Genomic DNA, 21163 nt, shown 5'->3' with positions numbered 1-21163 from the left:
AATTTTAGTAATATTGAAACCCGACATAATTTTTTTAACAGAACTAAATTGCCAAGCGTACGAAAAATTAACTCTGAAACTTTCGATTTTATTTTTTATAGACCCCATTTCGGTAGATAGGCATACGCATACCGTTTCGCATGCTCTAATCGCGCCGCGCCAAATTACAAAGTGCTTCCACTTTTAGTCTGAGGGATTCACACACACACACACACACACACACACACACACACGCAGAAACACTCGCACACCCACACACACACACATACACGCACACATACACACATACACACACACACACACACACACACACACTATATATATATATATACTTATATATATAGGGTATTTTTTTTAGAGACCAACGTGATTGAAAGTGCTTGAGATGCAGCCACGTCGTCAGCGCCCGGCAACTGATGCCCCGCAGGCAGCGACAGTTGCGCTGCCAAAGGACAACAGCAACCAGGAGCAGGAGGCGCCGCTGGACCAGATCGAGAGTAGCGGCAGCAGCAGCAGCAGCAGTGACTGCGAGAAACCAACCGAGACGGCAACGAGAGAGTTTCTGGTCTCGCTGCTGGAGTGCCCGGTATGCTTTGGCTATATGATGCCGCCCATAATGCAGTGTTCGCGTGGCCATTTGATCTGTTCGCAGTGCCGTAACAAGCTGAACGTGTGTCCCGTGTGCCGTGTACCGATGAGCAATATACGCAATCTGGCCATGGAGAAGGTCGGCTCCAAATTGATATTTCCCTGTAAGCACGCCTGCTATGGCTGCCGTGTGCGTCTCTCCTATGCGGACAAGAAATCGCACGAGGAGGACTGTGAATTTCGTCCATATTTCTGCCCCTATCCGGACGAGAAGTGCGTGTGGCAGGGTGCACTCAAGGATGTGTACAAACATTTTGTTAGCACGCATCAGAATGTCATCACCATGGAGGGCACCGATATCATCTTTCTGGCCACCAATGTCAATCAGGTGGGCGCACTCGACTGGACCATGATACAGTCCTGTCATGGCAGACACTTTCTGCTCTCGCTGGAAAAGGTGCAGCTGGGCGAGGGCTGTCAGCAGTATTTTGCCGCCTGTCGCATGATCGGCACCATGCGCGATGCCGCCGACTTTGACTATCTCATTTCATTGGAGGCCAACAATCGCACTCTAAAATGGAAGTCCAAGCCGCGCTCCATACGCGAAAGTTTCGTAACCTATACAAATGCCGATTTTCTGGTGCTCAACAAATCGACGGTGGAACTGTTTTCCGAGGATGGTAATTTGGCATTAAATATCATTATCAAGAAGGCCAACAATGGTGACTAGAATGGACTGTGCGGCCAACTTTAACTTCTGTGATCCCTGTGGCCCAGGAAGGATCTGCCCCTTTGCTCCAGTCCAGTCTCAGCAGTAGTATCTACTCTCTATGTGCTCACATAATGTATATATAACTTGTAAATGCTCCGTGGCCAGACAGAATTCATAATTCTGCCATGTCTGGGGTGGCAATTGGATAAGCGCTGATAGGAGACAACACAATACTTGTTCCAAACGAGCCAGATAAATAAATTGGACAAGTTGGAAAACCATTTGCTAACTGTAATCCGCATGCCTTTGTTCTTATTCTTCTTTCGGCGTCCGAAATTTGGTCCAGATATTTTCGAAAGTTTTATTTTACAAATTATATATATTTTTTAAGAGGTCAAATTAATCGCAGATCAAAGATATTTCCCATCGAATTCTCAATATCTATCTATATATATGGGTGTGGCTTGGCGTACATAAAGGTCAGCTGCTGGCAAATATCATAAAATTGTAGAAGAAATCTCTCTCTGTATCCTAACGATCTTCAATGATGAAACGTTAATATGGATAGTCCCACACATATATGATTTTCTCTTTGTGCCGAAGTCCTCTAATTTATGTGGAGGTCATAAAGTTGTGCATAAAATGTATTAGTTTTTAAATTTAAATTAGTTTTACAATTCCTTGTGTGGCCATGTATTTTCCCTCTTTCAAATTCACCCGCCTTTTGTAGTGTTGAAAAATGTTCTTATTGTAGCAAACAGTATTTTTTTTTTGGTTTAAGTTGAGTTCACGTTGCGCGGTGAATGCTCGATTCGCAAACCTATCGATAAGTACCTGCTCGTAATCGAAAAATAGACCAATTCAACTGCAATGCCAAAATAATAGTAAATAAATGGAAAAATGGACGAAGTGGATAAAATAATTATGCACCAGCTGCAGCAAATCGATGACAGCATCGAGCCCACGGATCAATTGGCCAATTTCACGCCCGAACAGGTGGTGCGCGCTGTGTCCAGCTGCTTGCTGGAAATCAATCCTTCGATGTCGGAGCTGCCACGTTCCCTGCCCGGCGGCGCCATGGCGCAGCGCTTTTGCGTAGCAACAACCTTGGCCGAGCGCTGCAAGGAACATGGATATCGTGGTGACATTGGCTATCAGATATTTCTGTACCCCAACGCTGTGGAGCTGCGCCGCCTGCTCATGTATCTCATTGAACGACTGCCACGGGAGAGGCAAAATCTTGATGTCGCCGCCAAGGCGCATGCACTTAGCGCCCGGGAGCAGCTGCAGCGGGAGGTGCGCAAGAAATTGTCGGACCAATTGAAGGCGCCTTGGGTGCCGCAATTCTGCCGCTCCGTGGCCAACCGGCGTAAGCAAGGATGCAGTTGTCAGTGCATTGAGTTTAAGCCGCATCTGAATCTTAATGTGCCCGGCGCCAATCTGGCCGAGCGCAGCAAAGAGGTGCAACAGTATTTTGAGCAGCTGGCGCCCAACTTATTCCAGCAGGTGGATGGCAGCTCATTCGATCTCATCGCCTCGGTCTTGCACAAAAACGACCTGGAACGCTGGAGCGACCAGGTGCCCAAAGCGGTGCTGGGCACCACAGTGCCGGAGGAGCACGTGCCGCCCAGCCCACTGCTGCCCCCAGTCGTAAGCAGTGCTGAGACCGCGGCGCCTGCGCAGCAGCTGGCTGACAAGGTGCAGGAGCTGCGCCAACAATCCGAGACGCTGTTGGCGCAGCGTAAGACGCTCAGCGCCAGCATAGGCGCATTGAAGGCACGCGAATCTGCAGCAGCAGTGGAATTGGAGTGCCTGCAAGCCGTGCTGAAGCTGCACGAGCGCAGCTGCCTGGTGCTGGCCGAGCCGGAGCAGAATGTTGCCAAGCTGGAGGCGCTGCTGCGTGCAACCGAGGCCAAGCGACAGACATTGACGCAGCAATGGCAGGATTATCGCAGTCCATTGCTGAGCACACTGGAGAGCCTCAAGTCGGTGAAGGAAACGCAGCAGGTGCAGAGCGTGCGCCTGGCCATAGAGCAGCTGGAGCAGGAGCTGCTGGCCAAAACCCAGCTGCACAACGAGCTGACCTTGCGCAGTGCCACCCAAACCCAGCTGGCGCCGCGCAAGGAATACACGCGACGCATACACGAATTTATTGGCAACATACGCAAGCAGCGAGAGGACATCTACCGTGTGCTGGAGGACACGCGGCAGCTGCAGAAGCAGCTCAATGTGGTGGCTGCCCAGCTGGAACGCCAATTCAACTATACGGACGACTTGCTCTTCCAGAGCGCCAAGCACGATCTGCACGCCAAGAAGGCATACAAGCTGCTGGCACAGCTGCATACCCATTGCAGCGAGCTGGTCGAGTGCGTCACCAACACGGGCAGCGTCAGCAAGGAGATACGCGAGCTGGAGGTGCAAATCGATGGCGAAAAGATGAAGAACGTTTTGGTCAGCCTGCAGCAGATTACGGGCGACATCAGCAAGTTCGAGCAGCACATTCAGGAGCTGCAGACCCAGATACGCACAGTGGAGAATGCAATTACAGCGGGTTAGCCGAGTGGTGGGAAGTAGCTAGAGAAGGGGGGAGAAGGAGGAGCGCCCGCTAAACGATATTAGTATATATTACTTATGTATTAGTGCCAATTACAACAGATCACTCACGCATAGCGTAGTTTCTCGTAGCCAATTCTCAATATATATATATATATATATGCATTTTTTTAAAGAGCTAAATAAACGGACCTGATAACGTAAATAACCTTTCATAACGTAAAGCAGCTTAAAATCAAGCTTTTTTTTAAGTATCATTCACCATGCGCAGTGTGAACGCACGCAAAATGTTCGTGCCAGTGTGAATGGGCCATTAGCTGGTTGCGCTCTCTTGCTGTTGCTCTCTTTTCGAGCATGCGCTCTTTATACACTCCCAAGCTGGTCAGTACAACTTGCACATTAAACATGTCGTGCTACATATAAGTAATAACAGCGTGTGCTAAATAAATAAAAAGAATTAATTAATTTATGCTAAATATTATTCAGAATTGACTGCGTAGGTATTTTTGAAGCATCTAGTTTTCTCAGAAAGTGAGTGCAAAAGAGTGTATAGCTTATTACTGATTGGTAGAGTATGCAACTCTCGCTCTCTGACAGTTTGATTTTTCTCTTGTTTTACTCCCTCTGCTTTTTGAATCTGAAGCGGCAGTTATAACTGCCGGCCCCGGACCCGGCTGTTAGTTGTTGCTCGCCTTCTGAAGTGTTTGAAGCTGCAGCGCGTTGGCGGCTGGTCGTGTCGTGTTTTCGTTTCATTTTTGTTGATTTACTTTCGTTTGTTTTTAATTTAAAGTAAATTTCCAAGCATCCAGGCACTTGGCTTGGGCCCGAGTGCTCCAGCCTAGTGCTTAAGGGTTTTATATACATATGTTTCTAAACCAAAATAAAAATAACTAAAACAACAACAACAAGAGGCAACATATCAAAATAAAGCACTTGAGTTGCTGGGTGCCCCTTTTGTTGCTGCCGTTGTGGCTTTTCTTGTTGTTGTTACTGGTGTTGCCCTGTGCCGCTCCAGAACTCGTTTGTGGCCTAGAGTTTTAGGTTCTTTTGCATGCCGCGATAACAAGTTTAACCGGTGTGCGTGTGTTTGCCGCGTGTGTAACTGTGTGTATGTGTGACTGTGCTTCTGCATGTGTGTGTGCGTGTGCCTGTGAGTGTGTGAGTGTATTTCGCCTTCAACAAACTGTTGCGCTTGGTCGCTGATGACGTTGCCGGCCCTTTTGCGACTGCTGCAGCTCATAAATACAAAAATACAAAAAAAAAAAAACGAAGGCTTAACCAATTAGAATTGCAAAAAAATGTGCTGAAGGTCGTGGCTTCGCGGTGCTGCCCAAAATTAATTAGCCTTCAGTTCGAATTTAGCCGGCCGGCGTCGCTTTCGAAGTCGAAAATAATTGTGAGCAAAACGAACGGTAAAGAAAAACTAACGGTACACGTCACGCCAGCTAGCACCAATACCAACAACAAGACGCCATAATCAAAGCGCCAATAAAAAAAAAATAAATAAATAGAAAAAAAAAATAAAAAAAAAAAGCAGTGAACAATTTTTTTTTGCTAGCGACATTTTTAGGCGACAACGCAATAATTTGTTTATAGCAAAAATGTGCAAAACTGATAAAAATGTTAATGCTACAGTGATCACTCGCTTAGCTAGAAGCTAGCGAAAAAATCAATATCGAATATTTGATTCATTATTTGTATGTTTCTTGCAACTTTCAGAAATTCGAATCGAAGCAATTTTGGCGTTCTAATTAGCGAGCGATCACTGTAACGCCTTGTAGAACTCTGTGTAACGAAAAGCAATATTACCAATTAATTAACAATAATTACACTTCAAATTCGAATTCGAATTCGAAAAGTAGAAGCAGCAAAGATGACACCATCGCCCACAAAGGAGCTCATGAATGCGTCAACAATTTCGCGACGTCCGCGCGAGGAGTTTGCCGAAAAGGTGAGTCGAGCCATGTCCTTTTTTTTTTTTATAGTTCCCATAATTTAGTCGAGTGCTATTTTTAAATGCTGCCAAATGTGTTTCCTGTGCTTTTATTGATCCGACCTCAAAGAGCAAATAAGATGAACAAAAAAAAAACGTATGGAAATGGAAATGTGCTTTGTATTCTTGGCATGGTTAAAAAATATAAACATTTGCCGGGCATTTGTTTGTGCAATGCACAAAATACCCACATACACTACTATATACAGAACACGTGTACATATTTATATATAGTAAACATATAGTAATCCAACAGATATATTTGTCTGCCCTGTGTCGTAATTTAGCCTGTTGCCAGGTAATCGAAAATCTATTCCTGTTTTTAAATCACATTTTGCGCCTCTGTCACAGTGACTAATCAAATGGCTCGAAGCGATATCTGATTGATAAGATATCGACAGTTACCGTTAACTGATAATCGATTGTGCGATCCAAGTACCATAATTAGCTGTGCTTCTGTCGATCTTTATATATATAAGTTTTTGTTTATAGATACGTTTCGGCAATATTTCTATCATCATGTATAGAAAATGTTGTGGGAACTTTTGTTAATTTGATCTATTCCTGATTTATTGCCATTTACTTAGTTATCGATAGAGATGAGACTTAGGTGCAAAGCGGGCTTTCCGTATATCGAACTGCAACTGTTATCGATAACAATATATTTCAATGGAGTCTTTTTACGCTGAACTTAACAGGCTAAAGCTGTTGTTATTATTAACTACAATGTGAGCTATATATTTTTGTTACTTTGGATATGGATATGTGACTGCTTAAGTGGAAGGAATGCCACTAATTAAACAATTATCGATAACAATGTATATTTCTTTCTTGGGCATATTTGTTTAAATTCATCTTCATCAAATAAAGACTTAGAGTGAAATCGTTTTTTGCTGAAATAGAAAAAATATTACATTTGTAAAAAAGAAAGCAATTTTAAGAGAATTATATTTTTATTTATAGAAAAATCTTCAACAGAATTCCACTTATTAAAATAAATCATTTACCAATAAGAGGAAAGCTCAAAGCATTTTCTGCCTGCTTACAAATTAGACCAACTTGTTGTTATACATATGTATATATTAATGTTTATTTCTTAAATATTTATTAGTTAAACTGCATTCGTCTGTGTAATATCATTAGCCAGGGACGCATACCACATACTTTGCTCATTAGTTTGTTTTGTTTTCTCTGCGTTTGCAGTTGCACTTACGTCAAAAATCCATTTGGTATGCAAAATGCAAAAAAGCGAGAAAAAAAAAAGAACAAAACAATAATAAAAGCAAGGCAGCTTGAGCTAAACGAGAGGTCAATGAGTTACAATATGAAAAAAAAAACAAAATAAATAGAGACAGAACACGACTTGCGGCTAAATTCCTACACGTTGCGAGTTTGGGCTTCTAATAAGCTAAGTTCTACGATTTTCGATCTAAAATATACTTAGGAGAGTTTTTTCTAGAGGGCTTTCACAGTTAAGAATTCATATGTTAATCAGGATTTTTATGGCTTAGCTGTTGCTTTCACAAGAGATCCATTGTCAACGAAATGCTTTCAGATATGCATGTTAAGTTGAGGAAAAAAACCAAAAGAAACAAATCAGCAAATTCTTATTTATTTCGAAAATTTTATTGATTTGCAAGAGACAGTGTTAATTTCATTTGAACCTGATGCAGATCAATCAAATTGCCAGAGACCTGTTTCATTGGCGAAAATTAACGTAGGGTTATGTGTGGGGGAAATTACCCGGCATTGCCTGCATTCCCGCAAATATATATGATAGCATTCTAGTTGACATAACAATTAAAGCAAAAAAAATATATAATTTATCAATTTGTTAACAGACCTTGAATTTACCTAGTAGAGGGTAAGTCTTTCCATTAAGGCGAGGTCTCCTACTTCGCAAAGTATATATATTCTAGATCAGCATCAGCAGCAGACTGTATAAAGCCAGTTCCGTCTGTGCGTCTGTCTGTTTCTAGTCTAGTCTCTCAGTTATACTCTATAGGTCCGTCATTCTCTTGCAGGCAGTATGTTTTTCGGAATCGGGCCACTATAACATATAGTTGTCATAGCAACAATCGGTCGAAAGGCAGGTTCTTGTAACTCGATAAACTCGACATATGTAGGTGTAATTATACTCTCATATATATGCTTATATATACTTGAATAAAATATAAGTTTTTGTTTTTCCTGATCTGCCGCTTGTTAGGCCAAAACTCACTCACAGGTTGGAGGAATTTTGCGAAAACTGCCTTCGGACTGTGCTTTGATCAACAATCAGTCAATCAATCAGTCAGGCAGTCAATCAGTCAGCCAGTCAGTCAATCAGTCAGTCAGTCAGTCAGGACATAATCTATTATATATGCAGCTCTTCACATATACATCTATCAAATGTTTATACAATTGTATGTTTTTATAGTGTCTTTTTTTTATTATGCTCGAATGCAGCTAATTTGAAGGCATTGGCCATGAAGAAGAAACAAAAAAAAAAAAAGAATCATTAGCTTTTTAGCTGAGTTTTGGCGCGCCTTTAATGCGTTTCGCTATGAGGTTGGTTTTTTTTTTTATACTCGGCTCGGTATCATCAACGCTATTGTCGTGCTAACAGCTAATTTTGAATATTCTGCATATATGTGTTTTACTAAAAAAAAAAAACAAGAATTTCAGTTTAAATTGTGGGCCACATAACGACATGCCGTGCGAAATCTGATGCAATCGATGAGATCATCGCAGAACCTACAGAAAACAAGAACAAGAACAACAGCAGCAACAATAACAACAACAGCAGCAACAACAACAACAACAACAGCAACAACAATAACAACAACAACAACAACAACAACAAAGACTAAAAACTGCTTACCGTATCCGAACCAGAATCGCGCTTTATATTACTTTTACGTAAAACTCACACGAGCGTAATGAGCCGGCAATAATAACACTAATAACAATAGCAACAACAAGAATAGTAATAATAATAATAATAATAATAATGTTAATAATAATAATGAAAAGCCCATTTGGCGAGGCGTTAAGTTCAGGATTTTCGAATTCTTATGCAGCCACTTAAAATCCATCTGTCTTAAGAACTTGACTCATTTTCAAGTGTGTTATCTTCTCACTCACGATGCTGTAATACCCAGTACGCGATGTCGCTGAACGGGTATGCTGGGCCTGTCCAAATTTCCAACTAAAGTTGTTCGTTGTTGAATTGCTTTAAGTTTGTGTGCTATATCTATCTTATGACTGAACTAAAACTTTGCCTTTTACGGATTATAGTCTATCTGAAGCTGAAAAGACAAACCAATATATTAATCAACTTATTCTTTTATGAACCAACTATTATGGATTATAATCAATTTATCGCTGTTACAGAAAAACAAGGAATAATCAACTTATTCTATTAAAATCTAACTAATATGGATTTTTATCAATCTTAAGCAAAAAAGAAAAAGAAATACAAAGAATTATTAACGCATGCCATTATAATCTATCTATAACTAAAAGTATAGATCCTTATTTGGTTGCCATAAGTTAAAATCTGTCCATTATGGAAAATCCATGAAAATAATCAGCTATTTCTTAATATTAAGACCGTTTGTCAGTTAGAATCTTGAGAAATCGGTGTAATCCAGAAATTGGCATAGAAATTTTTATTGTGCGCCTTGAATCTGAAATTCAAATGAAATAGTTAAAAGTTAAGTTTTTTCTTTGGCCTCGGCGTACATTGAACTTGTTTCACAAATATTTAAATATTTTTGCTCCACATTTGTTCTTGTCTGGCACAAAAAAACTGATTTGCATTCAGATCTGTCGCACCTTAGGGTATCTCGTAGTCAGGCAGGCTTTGGTGCAACATTTTATGCTGTCTGTCTTGCGCTTTGATGGTGCATCATCGTGTTGCACAGCGCTACAGTTGCAACATTTGCTGCAACTTTCCATTTCTGGTGTTCGTGTTGCTGCTGATGGGCTCTTTTATTTATTTATTTTTTTGTTCTTGTCGGCATTTCTGCTGAAAACTAAAGCAAGTCGAACTGACTCATCAGCGGCAGCTCAGAATCCCGTCCAGCAGCCGAACAAGAGCCAGTCGCATCTCATATTTGACACGGGAAATCGTAGACGTCTATAATGGGCCTTTTTTTTTGACTTTAGCCTAAGTGGGGTATTGCGCGTTTTGCGGCTTTGCTATGTACTTCATATGTATATGTGAATATCTGAATATGTGAATATTTGTATATATGTGTGAATATAGCTATATATATATATATATGTGTGTGTGTGTTGCGAGCTCATTTGCGTTTTAAAAACCTTGCACTTGTTGAGTTACGTCTGACAATTGACAACTCTGTCAACTTTTTAATTGCATTATTATTGGATTACATTTGTATTTTATTATAAACTGGAATTTGTGGCGCGAAATAAGTCTTTATTAAACCAAATGAAGGCTATAATATATTATAATAATATATTTATATATAATGTTTAAAAATGTATTTCTTTAAATTATATAATATGAATTGTGCATTCATTTTAAATAGATAATCCTGCCAGATAGATCATATTGCAGTTAAAAGGAATGTCTTGAGTCTCTTTCAGCTCTGTGTTTTGCGTAATTCCACCCGGATCGGTGGAAAAATCGTGAAAAACTATTGTAGGAGTTCTAAGAACTCTCAGAACTTTGCTTAGCATGCGATAGATCTAAGAACTAATATCTAATATTATTGTGAAAGTGCATGTAAGGCTTCGCTCTCTCCCCCTCTCTCGCCCTCTCTCTCTCTCCTTCTCTCTTGAGCTCCAAGTGAATTTTCGTCCTCAAAACTCTTGACTTATTCATACGGAATTTGTTTTTCATGGAGCGTTGCTTGAGATTCCATTGATTCAATCTAGAAAATTGTTGTATATGCCTCAAAGCTCATAACGAATACGAATACCAAATTTAACACCCACTTGGCCCCAACTAAAGGTGGGCATGGCCCGCGGCCCTCGTCCCGTTGCCATCAGCATAATCATCTGCTGGCCTGGTAATTGTTGCGTGTCGCTGTTATATTTCCCATGGGTGTGTTAGTCAAACTACATTGGTATACGCACTGGGTGGTTCCGGGTGTGTGCGTGTGTGTGTGTATAGGGGGGGGGGGGGGGGGGGGGGGGGGGGGGGGAGGGTTGTCTATCAGCTACAGCGCACCTTTCGTCGTTTCAGCCAGGTGGCCAGGCGGCCAGTCAAATGGTTGGCCAGTTGAACGTTTGGGGTCTCGGGGGCCTGTCATATCATATGGCAGTGTTTGCGCAACGAGCTGGTTGCACGAACAGCGCCTCGCCGGTGGCAAACCTTCCCATTCCTCGCCCCCCCCCCCCCCCCCCCCCCCCCCCCTCTTCAAAATGTTTGCATTAGAGATGCGCGCGTGCCGATAAATTAATGAATGAGTTTTTGGCTGAATTTATAATTTGTGTGCCAAGTATTAAACAAAGTGCCTATCCCAAAATGACCTAATATTACACATATAAGCCATAAATTAGTAGGAGAAATTCAAATGCAAATTTGGGGCAGATTATGAACAAAACTCAGAGCTGCAGAACTTGGATTAAAAATGGTTGTTGACTCGGTTCTGCTTCTTTCTAGGCTGAATTCAGCCTTGAAAACTTGTCTCGTAATTAATTTTAATTTAATTTCAACTTACAGTTTTCAATCAACAATTGCGCGCCCGTTCTGCTGAGAATATTGCAAGCTTTAAATATTTTCTTAAAGAATTTGCGGGCTAAATTATGAAAATTTGCTTTAACTAATTTATTTATTAAAGTTCGAGTAGTATTTACTTCACAAAAATATAAAAATTAAAAGCTTAAATCCTAATTAAAATAGAAAAATGCTTCATCTAATATGGTTAGATAAATGATAAATGATTGGGGCACATATACTTTTAAGCTGGGTTTGCCATAAAATAGTTTTATTTATTTTAAATATTCTAAATTTTCTACCTCCATTTCATCCGATTTCTTTTAAGGTTTGGCTATTTGTTCATAGTTCGGTCTCTTTATCATTTTGGCATCTTAATCTGGATTCATGGTACTCTCAAGTATTCTGTATAGACATATAGTTCAAAATTTCCCACCCCCCCCTTACCCTGACCTAATCTCATCCATTTGGTTTTAAATCTTATTTTGATAATCGTTAGCTTTTATATATATATTTATTTACTTTTTCTTGAATCATAAAATAATAAAATAATTTCGTTGTTCTTTTCTTTTTCTTCTTCTTGTATCAAATAATATATTAGAGTCTATTTCTCTTGTCCATTTAAAAATTATTATATATATAGTATTTTTTATTATTTCTTGCCTCAAATGATAGAGTATTACTTAAATATCTGTTTTCCCGCCACGCCCATCTCTAGTTGACGTCTTGCCTCTGCCCAGTAGTAACTTTTTGTCCTTTTGGGCGTGGCATTTGGGGTGCGTGCCGCCCATAAATATTGTGACATTATTAATATAATTGATTTAGGCCTTAATGCTTTGATTTCTGAACGGGCAGCTGGTCAAATTGCGTTAGTTTATAGCTGAAATTTGTTATTTTTAGACACCTTTCACTGTTGAATGCGAATCGTTTAAAATAGCAATTTAATGTGAATATCAGCCAAAGCGCATGGCTTCCATTCGTCCAGCCAGCTGTTAAGCATCATCATTAGTTGGACCCAAATCCGAACTCGCGTAACCCCCAATTAGCATTAGATGAACATTTATGGAGCGCACATCACTTGGGGATATTTTTTTTTTTGTTTTTACGATTTGTTTTGCTTAAAACACGCTTTAATTATTGCTAATCACCTGCGAAGTCAACGCCACAACAGTTGAGCGAAATGCGAGGCACTGCGACGACTCTCAAGTACTCTATACTTTTTCAAAAATACTTGAAATATATGTGACATCAAGATGACATATAAATATGCTGTCGATTTGGTATGCAGATATTTAAATGAAGTTCAGCTCAGTTCGAAAAATTAAGCTCCATGAAAATCGGTTCAGTTTTGCCAAATTTATGGAAACTTAAAGTTTAGGAAGACCTTCAACCGAGGATTTTGTAGTCCTTTGGTCAAAATATTTGTTAATGATCTGTGATAATGGACCATAAGCTAATATTTAACAAAGCATACATGTTTAAAGTTTTCCAAGATGTTTTTTATCAAGCTGAGAAAACACATATTATGCATAAGGCAAATGTATAGAAGGGTATTAAATCGAAGATAACTTTACTTTCTCGTTTACATTAATTTTGTCTAAAACTGTGCTTCCAAGTTTAAATACAGATTTGTTTAACAGGTTAAACCATGGCCAAAATGGTCCTCATAAAAATTGGTTCAGTTTTACAAAAGCTAAGAGAATTTGACTTTAGAAGAGCATAAATTGCATTCTGGCTGTGCAATAATAATAATAATCTTATTATAACGCGTTTTGTTCTTTGGCTCTGAATGGCAAAAGTTGTGTTGTGCTTTTGACCATATCTCTAGAGTCTAATAATAACTGTGCGTAAACAGTTTTCTTTTCAATTCGATTTCACGATTTGTTTTTCGCCGCGGCGCTTGATAATTGCCAAAGTTTCGCTGCCAGCGCAAAAAAAAAAAAAAAATAGAAAAGATAACGCCAAAGGAAACGGGTTATGTTTGCCAATAAGTAAATTAAACAAAATTGTTTTCTTTTTGTTTGGCTTTGTTGTTAAAAATAAAATTCGACGTCATCGCCAACGCTAACTGGGCAAAGACAGAGAAAAACATTTAGATTTCGTTAACGGTCCACCAGCTCGAGCAGCACTCGAAGCCGGGCAACAGCTCAACAACTCGACGGACTCGACGTGATTCGAGTCGGGTCGAGTCGAGTCGAGTATCTGCAGTTGTTGCAGCTGCTCACCTTCTCCCATCGCCCACCTGCCCCTCCTCCCTCACTACCATAAAAAAAAAAAACAAACGCCATATGGCCTTTCTCCAAAATTCAAATAAAACAGTCATGAGGCACGTCATGAGGCGCTCGAGCAACGGGCAACGAGCTGTTGCAAGGCACTCGTCATGCGTGCCACTTGGCACCTTTGTAGATAAGAAGTGTATGTATAAGTGGCAAGAGGGTGGCTTGATAGAAAAATGTTGCAGGTATTGCTCTCGAAATATACCTCTATTATCTGTGTGAGGCACAATTTGCGTATGTCTCTTGTTAAATGGCACCTCATGCTTAGCGACCAAGTAAATAGTAAATAGTGCTAACAATTTGTGTTTATATATTTTCAAGATTTCATTCAAACTTATGTAGCAATGTGTGAAAAATTTAGAGATATTCGCTCTCAAGTGTTGGTGTCCCAAAATCTTAAAACCTTCGAGATACTCGCAAACAACGAATTTAATCGATAATTTTATTAAATTTTATCGATAATCTGAACATATAGTTTTTAATGAGAATATCAGTGTTGATAATCTAAATATCGATTTTATATCGATTTGTATCGATAATTTGTGTATCGATTTTATCGATAACACGAATATCGATTTTTGTTGATAATTTGCGTATCGATTTAATCGATTACATGAATTTCGATTTTTATCGATAATACTATATGTATCGATTTTTATCGATAGTCGAAGCATCGATATATTTGTTCAATGCAGCCAGCTATCAGTTAATCTCAGGGCATTATTTGACTTAGAAAGACGCATCAATATAAATTTGATTAAATTTAAATAGGAGAATAAACAAATTTCCTTGGGCTGGCATGTAGCTTATAAAAGTAAATAACACATTTAACATAAATATATGCAAATTTCCAAAGTATTTGTGAGCATATTATTATATTTCTTAAAGCAATTTGTTGAGCTACCCTCTTCTATTCCTATCCCCATGCACCATGGTCTATTTTGTGCGCCGGCCGCTGTGAGGCTATGTGCATTGCCGGCAACCGGTCACGTTTATTGTCGGACGCGGACTCGGAGTCAGAGTCAGAGACAAAGACGTAGGCTGTGGCTGCAGCTCTGGCCCCAGTGGAGACTGAATAGCTGGCTGGCTGGCTGGTTGACTGGTTGGCCAGCTGTGCAGCCCGCTGCTCATAACTGTAAAAACACGCTCGCCCACTTCCTTGGAGCATGGGATCTGCGACTGCGACTGCGACCGGGACTGTGACTGGGACTGGGTCGGAGGCAGCGCATTGTATCCATGTGGCGTGTGTTTGATTTTTGGTTTCATTTATTGCTTCATTGCTAGCATTGTTGTGCGTGTGTGTGCGAGTGTGTGTGGGCATGTCATTGGCAGGCCCCGAGTATGTGAGTGTGTGTTAATTTTTAATTGTGCTAAATGTGCACATAAATATCAACACAGATAAATACAAAAGCTTGATATATATATACACAATGCAACAACAACAATAGCGACAATATTCACAATTCACAATTCACAATTTTCAATTTCAACACCCACCCATGATTTGGCTTATTTGTGGCTTTGCCCCGTTGTTGTTGTTGTTGTTAGCTGTGGGGCATGAATGGCAATATGTGCTGCCTTTTGTTAGCTGACATTGGCACCAGCAGCTGTCATTGTATCCATGTGTGTGCGTGTGTGTGTTGGGTATGACTTAATAGCTGATAAATAATGCTATTCGCCCATCGTAAATGGTCGTCACATGTGCGTCTTGTGTACAAAATGCATTCAAAATGTGTCAAATGCTCATTGGCCCATTATCGCAGACGAAGATACAATTGTATCTCAAGGGATACTAGATACATTTTTATTGCGGCACTCGCATATGAAATGAATAACATTCTGTCCAGGGTCCCTGCACATATACCACTTAGAGCTGATGACCTATTCACAAAATTGCTTTCATTTGGCAAAGATGGAAATATGTAATTGTGTATATGGGAATAAGTGTGTGCGTGTGAGTGTGTGTGTGTGTGCGTTTATCCTTTATTTGCCTTGAATATAAATCAAATTTTAAATAAATGTTATTTGTAGGCCTTTTGGCATTCAACAAGCCTTTAATCAATATTTATTTAGGTTATTTATAAATTGCAAATTTTCTTAAATATGCATTAAATTTTTAATTTTGTGGGCATTTAACAAGCCTTTGTTTCTAAATTTAACAATATATAAAAGGCAAATTTTAAATAATTATTATTATTTTTTCTAATAAATGTATGCCTTTTAGCTTTTTAAACTATATTTTTTAGCCCTTTTTCTGGCATATTTTTCGATTTATTACTATTTATTATTTCAGCTGATTCGTATTTTTATTATTTCAAGATTAAACAAAAATTTGAGAAATTCGCATAAATAAATTTATTGCACTTGTAAACATTTTTGCCGCAGCAATAATATGGTGCGTGGTATTTTTGATCCACTGCTGCGCGCAGCAACAAAATGTGGCAAGTGCCACAATTCAACAAATATCGTGTTGTTCTTGGCCGTTGCAAGCATTTGGCGGAGTCGCCCCAAAAGTTGCACAGTCTAGACTGAACCTTAACAAGTTGTTTATTAAATGAAACATGAAATAAAAAATGCAGTAAATGTTGTATTTAAATAAAATGCAAATGTTGGAAGCATTCGGCATATGTCGAAGTTTTTTAAGGCTCTCAACGAAATTCTTAATTCGGAAACCCATTTTCTTGCCAGGGCAATGTCATTTATTTCTATACTAAAGCCTCAATTGTCTTAGTCAAGAAGTTTTCTTCTAATTCTGCGAAGTTTTGCCAATCGATTTATTAAGTCTCTAGCTTTATTCAAGTTTAACATTATCCGATCATAAGTATTTTGATTGTGGAACAGCCATATTTTTCGATTTCTGTGAGAAAAACAATAAATTTGAGTACCAAAAATTATTTTTATATATTTTTCTGTAAGATTTCTGCCAAGATCTATATATGTTTATTTTTCTGTAAGGTAAACAAAAAAATTGATATATATTTTGTCTGTTTATGCTGAATATTTCAAAAACAACTCATTTTCACACTCTGAGAACCTTTTGTACACACCTCGTGTATATTTGTGTGTGTGTGTCTGCTTTCGTGGATAATTCCTTTGTGTATTTATGCTTCGGCAAATAGCGTGAACTTTGCCAACGCCCGCTGCGAATTTCGATTGCTCAAGTGTGCTTATGACTTGGTTTTTCCAATGCGCCCCCATTTAATTTTCTTTCCCTAACAGAATCTTGATTCTAAATATTTTGGCTCTGCCTCTTGGCCTGCTACAAATTTCGTTGCCTACTTTCTGGCTGCTGCGGTTAATGGGCAAGCGCGCGCCCAAAAGCAGGCAACAATAAATGATGTTCGTATTCGCTTGCAGTTGAAAATTCGAATACATTTTTAGCCATTGACTGGCAGCTTTTATTATTGAATTTATGGATTTTTACAAACCTTAATATTCATTAGGGAATTACCCACGTGTACTTTACCCATGCAGTCATCGTAAATAATTAAATGCGAACAGCTGCTGCTGCATTTAACAACCATCAACTGGTTGTGCGCACTCGTGTCTCGCAGATACAATCTAATGACTGGCATTAAGCTGCTATTTTTTGCGGAATCGGAAGCGAAACAAATCAAATGCCATACAAAAGTGGGCACACGAAACTCAATCATTCATTAAGGCGAACAATGAGGCGTCTAGCATCAAAAGCCATCGATAATTCAGTCCAGGGCAGAACACCACGGCACAGTGGCACCAGGCTATATGGTAAAGGCAGGAAAAAAAAGTATATATGAGAACGATTTTAAGAAAAAGAATTTAAAAGTTGACTCAAAAATACAACATGAAAATGGCATAAACTAATTTTCTTTCATTTTTATTAGAATTCCTTTGTGTTGTGAATATCTACTTAATATTATACTATATAGAAAAAATCGTATAATATTTTTATTTTTTATTATTTTATTTTTATATATTTTATTACTACTATGATTCCTACTCTTATTCTTCTATGACTTCATCTGTTTGTTTATTTTTAAAAACAATCGACATTTCATTCGTTGTTCAACATGCGTGAACCACTGTGCAGCCGCCTGCTTGGTTGGCACTTCAAACAAATAAACAAAGGCAAAGTGTGCACAACAAAAACACACTACTTAACACAACTGAGGTGTTGTGGTTGGTGTAAATGTGTATTGTTGTTCTAATTGTTGTTGCTGTTGCATTGTGCTAAATGAGCTGTTGATGCCACACAGCCGATCGCTAATTAGAGCGCTTTCTGTTGCATGAATTATGAAACGAAATTCAAGCCCAGATTTTGGGCGCAAACCAGTTTTTGGCCCTGTAACGCCCGCGCAAACAGCTGCTAATCGACACAAAATATGGCCATAACAACAAACACGTTAATGATATTAAGTATACGCCAAATTGGTCAAAACAAAAGAGCAAAAAATATATAAATAAAAGCAAACGAACGAGCAAACGAACGTTAAAAATAAATGCCGAGCGGCGCAGAAATTCTAGTGATCCGGGTAATAGCTGAAGTTAATGCGACGCTCAATGGGCCCAACTTGCTCAGTTGTGCCGTGACAGTTGGCCGAGTCAGACGCGTAATTTAAGCCGAGATCTCAAGACTTGCAAACGAACGAACCGCAACGCGACTTTTAGACTTTGCACGCGACGGAGGGGCAAGTCTCCCCCTCTCTCTCTCTCTCTCTCGCTCTCTCTCTCGCCGGCGGCCTCAAGGTTAAGGCGATGTCAATTTTTCGCAACATACGCTCGTCGCTGGCCTCGTCCAGAAAGAGCTCGTCGCGCGACACAACGCCCGTGCGCAGCGGCAGCTCCCGGCCAGCGAGCGTGATCAGTTCTCGACGGGATTCCACAACCAGCTCGACGCTGCAGCGCGGCGATACCTTCATACTGAACGGCTCCGATGAGGAGCAGCAGCGCGGCGCCGAGTCCAACAGCAGCACGCTGGAGAAGAAGTCCAAGAAATCGAAGGTGTTCAGCAAATTCAGCACATTTACCAAGCGCAAGAAGCCGCCCTCGCCGGAGGAGGTGGCCAGCTATGAGCATCATCCCAGCGATACGGCCACGAATACGTACTACAAATGGCGCAGCGATGGGGATCGCATGCTCGACTACGATGCGCACACGGATCCATTCAATTTCCTCTACGAACAGGGCAGTCAGAAGTCCAGACAATCGTCGGATGGCATGCAGCGGCAGCCCAGCCTCGGCTCCACGTCCAGCGGCAGCTTCGACAGCAGCACCTATCGCAAGAGCAAGACGCCAACACATCTGCGCGAGCAGCTGGAGCAGCTGAAGACGCACTCGAAGGATGATCTGCTCGAGGAGGATGAGCGCGACAAGTACAAGACGGTCACACTGAACAGCTTTCGGAAATCCTTCAGGGATCGCTTGCTGCAGCAGCAGAAGGAGACGCCGCATAATCCCGCCTGGTTTGTGAAGGTGCCCGCGCCGCCGGCTGCAGCGCAGCAATCAGCAGCCGGCCATCGTTGGGAATCCAAGGAGAATCGACCCGATTTTCTTGTTTTCGAGAATGACAACTATCGGCCGCAGTCGCGCTCGCCGCTGCGCGACAGACCCTCGCGCTCCGCCACCCGCTCGCCCGTCAAGCGCAACGAGACATTTCGCGTGGCGCAGCCCACGCTGCGGCACATGTCGCCTTCACCGACGCCGCCGACGCCCGCGTCTGCCATACGCATCGAGATCAAGAACTCCATATTGCCGCACTCGCCGGGCCGCCTGGTGCCGGTGGGCGTGGCCAAGCCCATGCCCACAACGGAGTACTATGCGCAGCGGCTCTTGGCCAGCAGCGTGGCGCGCCAGGCGCCGCCGGCGGGCAAATGGTATCGCAGTCCGAGTCAGCATTCGCCCACGCGGCATATGGGCGTGGCACAGCAGCCACAGCAGCAGCAGCAGCAACGCAGCAGCGGTCGCTATCAGACGCTCGTGCAGATTGGCAGCGAGCAGGCCAAATTGTCGCCGGCGCCCGCCCGAGGACGTGCACCCACCCGCGTACAGCTGTACGGCAGCAAGCCGAGCAGTCGACAGCAGCAGCTGCAGCAGTCGCCCGCCTCCACCTACTTTGGCGGCCATTATAATGCACCTGTGCCCGCGGCGAAGCCGTTGACCACGTCGCGTCAGAGTTCTGCCGGCGGTGTGGGCGTTACCAGCACCAATTGGGGGCGTCGCGAGCAGCCGACGTCCAGAGCCGTTCACGTACACGCCCCCGCGCCGCGACGCAATCGCTCGCCGATCAAGATTCCATGGCGATAGATCGAACACACGACTGATCAAATACAATCAGCTAGAGCTGAGCGCGTGACACGAACACGAGCACGAAACGAGACGTGTTTACGAGTTAAACACACACAAAACGAAACACAAACTAAATTTTAAATAATAAAAACATTAATTTAATGAATGAATCTTAAATTATAAAAAATAAATATCACATTTTATGTGTTTCATGTTGTTATTCCATATATAAAGGAGTAAAAAGATAAAAATGCTGTTTAAAATTCAAAGCGCAGTGGACGAAGCGTCGTGCCCGGAATTCAGGGCTCGAACATTCGTCAAGCTGCTAGAAAAAATATTAACATCAATTCTCGTTCTCAAATATTCTTAGTTAAGCATAAACTGTGCTTATTCTGAAATATTTTACATCATTACGAAGAAAAGTCTTAAATTAAGCACAATTTACTTATAAAAAAAATTTTGCATACTTGAAATAAGCCTGAAACCTTATGTTAAATGGTTTTAGAGACATTCTTATTGACTTTCCTTCTTCTTAAATTGACAAAATATTTTTACAAATAAATTGTGCTTAATTCAAGACTTCTTATATTATAATAATACTCTTATAATATAATTTTTATAATTTGCATATATAATTATAAAAATTATTAATGAAGCACACTTTTTCTTAAGATTCAGTTTTGTATACGGGCTGTAAAGTAAGAACTTTGTTTGCATTTTCAAAAAAACTTGGAACTGGGCTAGACTTTAAGAGGTTTTGCACTTGATTCAAGTCAAAATTTACTTACTTTTAAGGCTATATTCTTCTTCTAAAAACCAAGCTGAAAAAAATGCGAATGTTGTGCGTTCGCAGGCCATATTCAACTATTCAAAACCAAGTTTAGCCTGAAAAGTCTGCTGAAAATGTCATGCTCTTGGCACACCTAAATAACTATCGCCACGCGCTCATCTCTAGCCAAAACTCCCCGTGGAGATCATGAGGCAGGCGACAATTTGCGTCATTCGAAGCGAATATTATTTATTTACCCATTTTTATTTACAAATTGTGCTAACAATTGAGAAATGTCCAAAGTACCCGAAAATTTCTTGTGTTTGTACGTTTTGTT

General features: G+C 40.7%; 4 protein-coding genes across 4 annotated transcripts in view; all 4 read left to right on the top strand.

Annotated features, from left to right (window-relative positions):
- The first annotated feature begins 287 nt into the window (after nt 1–287).
- Nucleotides 288–1604, top strand: LOC115771170 (probable E3 ubiquitin-protein ligase sinah). Its single transcript, XM_030716753.1, has one exon. The coding sequence runs from the start codon at nt 386–388 to the stop codon at nt 1316–1318; it is 933 nt and encodes a 310-aa protein (XP_030572613.1). The 5' UTR covers nt 288–385; the 3' UTR covers nt 1319–1604.
- Nucleotides 1605–2041: 437 nt separating this feature from the next.
- LOC115771023 (coiled-coil domain-containing protein 22 homolog) lies at nt 2042–3965 on the top strand. Its single transcript, XM_030716549.1, has one exon. It carries the CDS (start codon nt 2201–2203, stop codon nt 3854–3856), a length of 1656 nt encoding a protein of 551 aa, XP_030572409.1. The 5' UTR covers nt 2042–2200; the 3' UTR covers nt 3857–3965.
- Nucleotides 3966–5571: 1606 nt separating this feature from the next.
- Nucleotides 5572–21163, top strand: part of LOC115771161 (four and a half LIM domains protein 2) — a 71079-nt gene continuing 55487 nt past the window's right edge. The window contains exon 1 of the mRNA XM_030716739.1: nt 5572–5804. Within this exon, the coding sequence (XP_030572599.1) occupies nt 5727–5804 (78 nt within the window). The 5' untranslated portion in view covers nt 5572–5726. The remainder of the gene's footprint in view (nt 5805–21163) is intronic.
- On the top strand, nt 18349–20473 carry LOC115771163. The gene has a single exon (XM_030716744.1). The coding sequence runs from the start codon at nt 18528–18530 to the stop codon at nt 20073–20075; it is 1548 nt and encodes a 515-aa protein (XP_030572604.1). The 5' UTR covers nt 18349–18527; the 3' UTR covers nt 20076–20473.

Source organism: Drosophila novamexicana, unplaced genomic scaffold, assembly GCF_003285875.2.
Source record: "Drosophila novamexicana strain 15010-1031.04,08,12 unplaced genomic scaffold, DnovRS2.1 tig00000024-arrow-pilon, whole genome shotgun sequence".
NCBI classification, from domain to species: Eukaryota; Metazoa; Arthropoda; class Insecta; order Diptera; family Drosophilidae; genus Drosophila; species Drosophila novamexicana.
The sequence above is the reverse complement of the archived record's forward strand: the minus strand, read 5'-3'. Positions and strand labels throughout refer to the sequence as shown.